The 10,395-nt window shown below is 43.9% G+C and overlaps 1 protein-coding gene across 1 annotated transcript in view; it reads right to left on the bottom strand.

Annotated features, from left to right (window-relative positions):
- Nucleotides 1–1,647: 1,647 nt before the first annotated feature.
- LOC102373916 (protoheme IX farnesyltransferase, mitochondrial) overlaps nucleotides 1,648–10,395 on the bottom strand; it is a 36,886-nt gene continuing 28,138 nt past the window's right edge. The window contains exon 3 of the mRNA XM_006030093.2: nucleotides 1,648–4,412. Coding sequence (XP_006030155.2) covers nucleotides 4,006–4,412 — 407 coding nt within the window. The 3' untranslated portion in view covers nucleotides 1,648–4,005. The remainder of the gene's footprint in view (nucleotides 4,413–10,395) is intronic.

The following is a 10,395-nucleotide window of genomic DNA, read 5'->3' as shown; positions in this document are numbered from 1 at the left end:
CCCGGGGGTGCCTTGGTGAATAAACCCTCACCAATTCCCTTCTGTGACCCCGTGATGAATTTATAGGCAGCCACAAGCTCGCCTCTCAACCTTCTCTTGCGGAGGCTGAAGAGGTCCAGGTGCCCCAGTCTCTCCTCATAGGGCTTGGCCTGCAAGCCCTTAACCATACGAGTGGCCCTTCTCTGGACCCTCTCCAGGTTATCCACATCTCTCTTGAAGTGTGGCGCCCAAAATTGCATGCAGTACTCCAACTGCGGTCTGACCAGTGCCCGATAGAGGGGAAGTATCACCTCCTTGGACCTATTCGTCATGCATCTGCTGATGCACGATAAAGTGCCATTAGCTTTTCTGATGGCTTCGTCACACTGCCGACTCATGTTCATCTTGGAGTCCACTAGGACTCCAAGATCCCTTTCCACTTCCGTCCCACCAAGCAGATCATTCCCTAGGCAGTAGGTATGGTGGACATTTTTCCTCCCTAGGTGCAGCACTTTGCATTTCTCCTTGTTGAACTGCATTCTGTTGTTTTCTGCCCATTTGTCCAACCTGTACAGGTCTGCTTGTAGTTGTTCCCTGCCCTCCGGCGTGTCTACTTCTCCCCACATTTTTGTGTCATCCACAAACTTGGACAGAGTACACTTCACTCCCTCGTCCAAGTCACTGATGAAGATTCTAGACCACTAGATTCTCATTTTCAATGCAGGCATTTTGCAAAATAAAAACAACCCCTCTGCCATCCCATGAGTAGATCTAGAATTTCCTAAAAGGGGTGGGGGTGGTACAGAACACTTCTCTCACACTATGGGAGGGATGGGGAGGAGGTGTGGCTGAAGCTCCTGGGCCAGCAGGGGACACCAGGGAGATGGGTAGAGAGCAGGAGCTGGAAGGAGAAACCTGCCCCTGCTGCTGTTCCAGGGCTGATAGGCCCAGGGGAGGCCAAGAATTACTTTTGCCTGCTCAGGGTGCTGATGTTGGTGGTGCACAACAGCGGTGCACAAGTTCCTCCTTCTTGCACCTGCTCCCTGTCCAGCCCCCACCCATGTTGTTTCGCTGGCTGGGAGCAGGCACTGGGAGGAGGAACCTGTGTGCTGCCATCGCTGTTCCCAGTTGAGCCCAGCAACTCACAGAGCTTCCCGCAGCCCATGTCTGGGGCAGGGCAGAAGTGGCTCTGAGGCTCTCCCCACTGCCCAGGTCAGCTGGACACAGTGGTGGAGCAGGGGTGGATTTCTCTTTCCAGCACCTGCTCTGGGCCACCAGGGACACCTGGGCAGGGGTGGGCACAGGTGGGAGTAGATGTAGGAACAGGAAACCTGCCCACGGCTGACTCTGTCCCATGCTGAGCTCCACATCCTGCGCAACTGAGCCCACAGCTGAACGAGGGTAGGAGCTGCTCTGGGGCTCCCCCTGCAATTGGGCCAGCCAGGGACAGCAGAGGTGGAAGGGGGTGTCCGCACTGTCACACCATCCTGGGTCCACCCCTGGCCTGTTCCCTCAGCATAGGCAGCCCTGGAGCAGAAGCGAAGAATGCCTCTACCTCTAAGAGTTTCCCAAAACTAGCAGAAAGTGGCTTCTTCATTAGGCTAAAGAATGCTGGCATGAAGACTGGGAATCATTTCAAACAAAGGGCTATTTCACACTCTGTGGCTTTTGTACAGTGCATGTTTTATTGCAGAACAACAAACTCAATGCATTTTAAAAAATTTGGAGGCTCCATCAGACGGCAGGTCATTTCCTCATAGTCCTATGACGTGGTCTCCACAGTAAATGACTTGAATACTATGAAGACAGTTTACTTCAGATAAACGGTAATAAGGATTGGTTTTGCAATCTGAAATCACTTGTGAAAAGTACGAATCTCACAACTGATTGTGTAAATGTCAAGTAAAGCTCCTGGTTTGGTTCTTGAAGAGCACCCCTTCCAGCAGAGACAGTGGTCAGTGGAGTCATTCCTGATTTACAGCAGTGCAATTCAGAATCTTGGCCTGTATCACTGAAATATCCTAGAAATCTTGAAATATCACTAGAACCTTGGCCTGTATTACTGAAATATCCTGTGAAATTTTTATACTGGGATGATGAGGACGCAGTGGCAGATCAATGACATTTCTTGAAAGGCTTAATCTGAGATAAGGCTAGATCAACAACTCAGAAGCCCTTGGATCTGGTGCATAACAGTGCTACACTGCAGAATCCTGCAATAGGAGTGGAATACTGCTCAGACCTGCCAACAAGCTAATGAGAAGAAAAAATAAATTGTGTTGAGGCAACACTGGACAGAAAAGAAATAAATCTTTTGCTTGTGGGATCACACTTCATTTACTTATTTATAACGATCACACAAAAATCTATTCCTGATGCAGGATTTAAGTTGTGGATGGGAGCCAGAATCAAATGCAAGAGTGGGCAGGTTTTCCATGGGATGAGAATGGGAGCAGAACTCAATACATAGTCCCGCCTTAGACTGGTTCCTATCCACACTGGAAAAATCTTCATGTGAAAATGCATCAAGTTTTAACACATCAAGCACCATAAGATGAACCCAATCCTTGTCTAAACAGTGTTGTTTTGTTTACAATTATTTTAGCTGGTCACATTTACATTTGTCTCACATCCCTGATTTAGCTGCAAACTGCAAATGTGATCACAGAATTATCAGTCCTTGTCTATAGGGAATGTTTTAACCATGCCAGCTGACAAGTATGATGCATTTTCCTAGTGAGGACAAGCTTTATTGTTGCACAGCAGCTTTGCTGGTTGCATCAACAATTTGAACTTCTAGTTTCTAAGCTCAAAACAGCTGGAACAAAACTGGCTTTTCCTCAAGGGTAATGAAATGTGATCCTCACTAAGAATATACCCCACAGCAACCTTGTTTTTGAACCACAACTGTACCATGGTACCCAATACAGCTGTTATATTTCTTAAAGTAAGCCTACAATTCAACTATTTATAGGAAACACCTCATGAGCAGACGGTCTTAGACTCAGCAGGTTGGCACAATACACATTAGCATATAAAACACTTACACTTGGACTCTAAAGACCTGATCCCCAGCTGATGTAAATCAGCAGAGTTCTACTAAAGTCAACATGGTTGTGTCAATTTGTACCAGTTGAAAATCTTGCCCCAAGTGTTCATTTTTAAGATGTCTCATAAAAACTTGGGAGAGTCAGAAATTCCTTTGTGATGACAATATAATAACAATTGGGCTACAAGAATATGAAAGCAATATATTAGGAAATAACTTTGCTCAGCTGAAGGCTGTTTAAATGCTAATGTGCAGTGTGTAGTAGGATGCCTTTCGAAATATTGAAAAAAACAATAGAAAAGAATCTGGAAGCTCTGAAAACTTAAAGTGAATTTAAGCCTTGTGAAAGGTGCCAGGCTCACAGTCCCAGATACTGAAGCCTTCTGTTTAGTAACAGAACAGGGACGGAATAGACTGTGGCAACGTGAACTTCCCTTTGCCCTCTGGTGTTTGGGAACACCAACAACAGGCCTCTAGTTTCAAGAATGGATGCCCACTTCATTGGGAAATGAGAGGAAAGAACAACATTAATGCCACGTCATCTTGGCGTCTTCTCTAAGATTGCCAAAGATGCTGGTCAAGTAAGGGAGATGCAGATGTTTTCTAACACGGATCTGTTTTTACTAAACATGAGTCCAAGACTCACCAAATTCATTTCACATGGACCAGTAGGAAGCCATAAAAAATTATGAGTCTCTGACCTAGACTGGATTTTAACTCATGACCTAAAAAGTGCAGTAAAGGGACCTGAATTCCATTCACCAAGCTCTGCCATTAACAACGTCCCTTCCCTTTAAAAAGAACTTAGAAAACGATTTATATAAAGTGGTCACTGGGCACAAAAGATCATCTTCAAAAAGATCACCCTAATTTTCCCTGCATATAGTTACTGACATACTCTCTGTTTGACAGTGAAACAGGGATGACAACACCTAACTGACATTAAGGCAATCTGATTTCATGATCTTGCCAGGATTTCAGCTTTGAAGCTTCCCTTTGTCGTCATTCTCTATCAGAGATTTCTTACACGTGAGCATGAGAAGCAGAAGCATTGGTAAGTGCCACAGACTGCAGAAAAAAAGACTTCTGGAGCTGCTGCGGTCCGCATCCCTGTAGAACCGAAAGCCGAGGTAGGAAATATACAGATTGATAGGGAGTGAAATGACAGGGAAAGTCCACGTGGTGACGTCGAGGACAGGGGCCATTGTTGAGAGTCCAATTAAGGCCAAACAATGACGCAGAGCTACCCGCTTGCACATTGCCGGGTGGGTGACGGACATCATACAGTATCCTCCTCGGGAATAATCCTCCCGGAGGTTCCAGCTCAGGGCATTGAAATGAGGGAACTGCCAGGAGTAGAGAATTCCTCCCAGCAGTAATGCACCTGCAAAGCAAAAGAGAAAAACACAGTCTCATTAGAGAAAACGTACTCTCATAAGAGTGCTCACCTGCACCACTACAAAGAATGCTGGAGACAAGATTTCAATGCCAGTGTTCATGTTACAGCTCCTGTTCATGAAACAGCATCTCGTTCTGTACAGAAGCCAAATGGACACTCTCTATCAGCAAGAACTTGGGATTTGTTAAGGAAACTTGTTTTTTAATCTGAAAGTGTTTCTTCAAATTACATTCTCCTAATGTATGCCATTTCTGATGCACCCATCATCTAGGGATCTAGACTACATTTCAGTCTGCCCAGGAGCAAATCACTGCAACTCAAGTTAGGTTTGGGAGAATGCTTCCACAGAGCAGTCCCTGGGACCCAGTTTGCTCTTCCCCAGATTCCCTAATTGGACCATCCATCCAGAGAAGTAAATGCACAGTAGAAGGGAAAGGAAAAAGTTAACAGGAAATATGAGGCCAATATGCAGTGAGAAAAGGAGATGTAGCTATGAGGACTTGTTCTGAGAACTGTGATAACAATGATAGTGATAATAGTTGGCTGGCACTTTTGCTTGCTAATTTTATTAACACAGCAAATTGCTCCTGGAAGTGGAGGTCTCTTAATTGCTTCATCACTGTACCCTGAAAAAACTAACTGCAAAACTTGTAGAGGAAGGGGGAGAGCTGCTTCCTTCCCTAAATCAACTCTGAATGCTGATTTTAATTATAAATACAGCTTATGTAGTATAATCTTCATAACGTCCTAAACATTCTTAAGACCTGATACAAAGCAGACTGAAGTTATCTGGAACCTTTCATGACTTCACTGAGCTTTGGAATAGACCCTTAAACTGGGCCACACACACTACTACCTACTGTAGATATGGATATCCCCTGACCGAGGTTCTCCTTGGTGAGCCGTTTTGAAACTCGCCTCGTTTCATTAACATCCACCTTCTCCATTTCTGTTTTGTTATCTAATTAGTGTCTTCTCATCTCCACACATTTATTTTTTCTGGGAATGAACTCTCACTTCTGAGCTACAACACTTTCTGACTCATCTGATAGAGACAGAAATGGCAAATTTTGACTTCATCTGGGGTAAAATTGGGTCCTTAAATCCTTCCCGAAAACTCTCACTTCTTCAAAGGGTAGTAATCAACAGCTCAATATCTAGTTGGCAGCTGGTATGAAGAGGGGTGCCCCAGGGGTGGGTCCTGAAGCTGGTTTTGTTCGATATTTCCATCACTGAACTTGAAGATGGGATGGTGTGCATCCTCAGCAACTTTTCAGATGACACCAAGCTGGGGGGGGGGGGGGGGGGGGGGGAGTAGTAGATAGCTGGAGGTTAAGGCTAGGATTCAGAGCGACCTAGACAAACTGGAGGATTGGGACAAAAGACATCTCATAAGGCTCAGTAAGGACAAGTGCAAAGCCCAGTTCTTAGGACGGAACAATCTCATGCACCACTACAGGCTGGGAACTGACTGGCTAAGCAGCAGCTCTGCAGTAAATGACCCGGGGGTTATAGTGGACAGTAAGCTGAATATGAGCCAACAGTGTACCCTTACTGTGATGAAGGTTAACAGCAGGGAAGTGATTATTCCCCTCTATCTGCCAGTGCTGAGGCCACATCTGGAGCACTGTACCCAGTCTGGGGTCTCCTACTACAGAAAGGATGTGGAGAAGTCGGAGAGAATCCAGTTGAGGGCAAGAAAAATGGTTCGGGGGCTTGGGAACATAACTTATAAGGAGAGGCTGAGGGAACTGGGTGTATTTAGTGTGGAGAAGGGAAGACTGAGGGGGATTTAATACCTGTCTTCAACTACCTGAAGGTTGGTTACAAAGGGGATGGAGCTAGGCTGCCTCAGTGGTGCCAGATGACAGAACAAGGAGCAATAACAGATGACAGAACAAGGAGGTCGCAAGTTGCGTCAAGGGAAGTTTAAGTTAGGAAAAACTTTCTCACTAGGAGGGTAGTAGAGTGCTGGAACAGGCTACCCAGTGAGGCTGTGGAATTTCCATCCTTGGAGCTTTTTAAGACCCGGCTACACAAAGCCTTGGCTGGGATGCTCTAGTTAGGGATGGTCCTTCTTTGAGCAAGGGGTTGGACTAGATCAGCATTTCTTAACCTGTGGGTTGTGACCCAAAAGTGGTGGCTGTGGGGGAAAGTGGCCAGATAGCTGGGCATGGAGGCTTTAGCAGGGCAGGGGGGATGGGGCACTGTGGGTTGGGCACCAGCAGGGCCAGGAGAGTGTGGGTTGGAACAAGCCATCAGTCTTTGCAAATGGGTCCTGGTACAAAAAAAGGTTGACAACCACTGGACTAGATGACCTCCTAGGGTCTCTTCCAACCCTAATTTTCTATGATTCTCTGAATACTATAATGATAAGTTCAGAACAGGAGTGACAAAGAATTTACTTCTTCTTGTGAATCTCTCAGTGGCTTATGACTTCTCTACATCTGTTTTGGTTGTAATTTTCTTCTATCTTGTCTTCTACAAGATAGTATTGTTGTAACATACATAACCTAGGCTAATACAAGGCCTCAGCTCTAACCATGACAACTGATGAGGGATGCCATGATTGCTTCATCAAAAATGCAGCTGTGAGGATAAAGTTTTAACTGCCTATGAGGTGCATTACCATCTGAGAAGTGGCCTAATCTCTTTTTTAAGTTATGAATAACCTTCTCTCTTCTGTAAATTACAGGTCCCTGAAAGTTGATTACATTAACCACAGAGGCAAAGGAAGGCTACTATACCAGGTATACAGATCCCTGGATAATGTAGACAATAGAAAAATTACAGGTACCAAAGGGCAAAACATCTAAGTAGCCTTCTATCCTTGAGGGGTTTTCCCCCCTTTCTTCTAAAACCTTGCAGTCAGAGACAGGACACAAGATTCAATGAATCACATATATAATAATACTTAACACTTACATAGCAATTTTCTTCTACAAAGTCTTTAACAGAAATTAGCTCCACACCACCAGCTGGGGCAACTGAGGCAGAGGGAGGCAGAGCCACACACAATTTGTTCCTGGTCCCCAGTCCTGTGAATAGACCCAGTCTTGGATCTGGCACACCACCTCTTACATTCCTACATCTTTGGCCTGTAATGTGGTTTTCACTTATGTAGTAGATCAATTTTGGTGTGCAGCCAACCTCCAGAGGCATCCAAAACCTCAAACATACAGAAAAAAACCGTAACAATTTTCCCATTTAACACCACATTCACAATTTAAAAAAAAATCTTAAAGTAACTTTCAGACACAGACCAGGAAGAACTACTTGAGACAAATTGCCATTTACAAAGATTTGGTTTTCACATGTGCAACTTTGGAATGTAACCACTGTGATTACATTACAACTTTAAAGATAACTGGTATTTTACAGAAAAGCTAAACAGTAAAACAATTTGACACACCCAAGCCTAGAGGTGCTTTCCTCTCCTGATTTCATGAGTAAACTTTCTGTTAGTTTCCCACATATCCTAGATGGTTTGTGACATTTTTTTACCATGACTGACTTTGTTGGGTTTCCACAGATTTAAGCGTCATGTACAGGCTGATTTGAAAGAAAAGCATGGTATATACACTAATGCCAACTCTCATGAAAAAATCATGAGACTCCAGGTCAAATGAACTCTGACTCGTGATCTCCTGACAGAGAGATCAAATCTCAGAATTTTTTCTTTTGGCGCACGTAGAGAGTGCCAAGCTGGTAAGTCTGTTGAGGGGAAGGGGCAGATCGAGGCCCCTACGGTGAGGGAGGGAGTGGGGCAGGGGTGAATGGAGCCCCAGGGCCAGGGGAGGCATGGGGAGCACATGCTCCCTGGATTTGTGTGCAAGGCAGAGGTGGGCTGTCCACTGTGAGCTGGGACTCTGCACCCTGCTGCCTTTACCCTAGGAACCGCACACACACACTTCACAAATAGCACCTCATGATTTACATTCCAAATCTCTTGATTTTTAAGAGTCTGTCTCATGATTTTTGACACAGTGGGGTTGGCAATACTGCACATAGTGTCAAGACAGGATACAATCTCGTATCAAATGAACCCAGGCTAAGAATATACAGTCAAGCCCACAGTGCACTCGTTGCTGGCCTGACAAACATTAATCATGTCAGGTACACCAGTGAAGTTTGTAATCAATGTTATATAGTGTATTAAACTGGAGAATTAGCTCATTCAGAATACAATTCAACACAATGATTTCTTTGCAGTGCTCATAATAACTCTGGACCCTAGGCATAACCAGTGTGAATATGCTTTCTTTCTATGGAGTTGGTAATTAAAGTGAGACCAGACTAGCTAGTTCATAACCATAATACATTCTGCTGGCATTTCCTCACAGTTAGCAAAGGCTGTGATCCAAGGTCTGGATGGTTCATGGCAGTTATAATTGCTGTTGGCTTGTTTAGAGTTTGAGATATCCAGGAGCTTAGAAATATCACAATCTTCATAAACTCTAGCAACTTCTTTGTGGCACTTGTTACAGCTATGAGTACAGATATACCAGTCTGCAACTGATGAGGATCCTTCAACTTCTATACAGTGTTTATGCATGTGAGACCACAAATACCTGGCTCACAATTATCACACGCTTTTTGTCGTCTTTGAATAATTTTTCGTTGTCATAAGTTTAGAAGTAGCCCATTTACATCCATTGCAAACTCTATCAGCTTCTCCAGGTGGTGTCTGGAACAGTTGTAAGCTGAGACCATTAGAAATTTTGACAATCTGAAGCAGATTTCTGTAAGATTTCTGAAACTTGAAGTTCACTATGGAAATAGGATCCAATTCCCCAGTGCCATCACACCTTTGCAGTCATTTACTCCAATGCAACATGGGTGTAAAGTGTTTTCTGACTTGGTGTTATCTATTTATCACTTCGTACTAGATGAAATAATCACAATTTAAAGGGCAACACAACAGAGAACCAGGTCCATAATGTCCACAGACTTAGAGGTAGAATTTGTGCCAAACATTTAAAATCTATTGCTTAAAACTAAACCATTAGTACTCTCTGTTTCAATTTTCAGCAGATTCGAGCAGTGAAAATACTGTATTCAAATTCAAGACAAGGTTTCCTTCCCCGCCTCAACAACATGAAGGGGGAAAAAACTTCAACTTCACCTTAGATTTGACTATCCACCCAGGGCAGGTGGCAATTCAATGTGGACCCCCTGCCCCAGGCTCAGAGCCAAAACCAGAGCTGAGCCAACATGGGTAGCTTGTGCAGCAAGGGATGGTGCATGCAGCCGGGGGAGTTTGATGGATGGGCTAGGACATGTGTATTAAGGTTCTTGCACTTAACACAGTTGTTGAATTTTTGCGATTAAAAAACCCACCACTCTATGGCTCATCTTCAAGATGGGACCTCTAGTAACAAGCTGTATTCCTTTTCCTATTAAGAGCTCAAAAAAAATGAGAGCCTTATATGAATATATGATATTGCTTTACTGCTTCATAAAAGTGAGTTTTCCTGAGAGGTTTCTTTTTTAAGTACTGACATGATCTAGCATTAGGGGCTGAACTGTAAGACTTTTGACGGAAATATTTCAAATCATTTTGTTTTTGCTTGAGTGTTTTCTTTATAAATTCCAAATATTTTTTGTGCAGAGACCACATGAAAAAGATATACTTGCTGAGCACAAAGAAACCCAGAAAGCCTCATGTAACATGTACCAAAATGAAAGCATGTATATGTTTTTACCATAAGAGCAGGCATTGACCTCTTCAGTATACTGCACTGGCTATTGTGCAATACTGCAATCAAGTTAACTACAGAAATACATGCGGGAGGAAGGATTTTTGTGGGTGATATCTTTTACTGAACAAACTGTACAGTTGGGAGGGATATAGACAAGTTTTTGAGTACTACTGAACCCTATCTCTGGTCTCTGAGGGAAAAAAAACACAGAATAACGCATGCATTATGTCCCTGTAAACACAACCAGAGCATGAACAGCTTTTCTT

This window comes from Alligator sinensis, unplaced genomic scaffold, assembly GCF_000455745.1.
Source record: "Alligator sinensis unplaced genomic scaffold, ASM45574v1 scaffold584_1, whole genome shotgun sequence".
In the NCBI taxonomy this organism is placed as follows: Eukaryota; Metazoa; Chordata; order Crocodylia; family Alligatoridae; genus Alligator; species Alligator sinensis.
The sequence above is the reverse complement of the archived record's forward strand: the minus strand, read 5'-3'. Positions and strand labels throughout refer to the sequence as shown.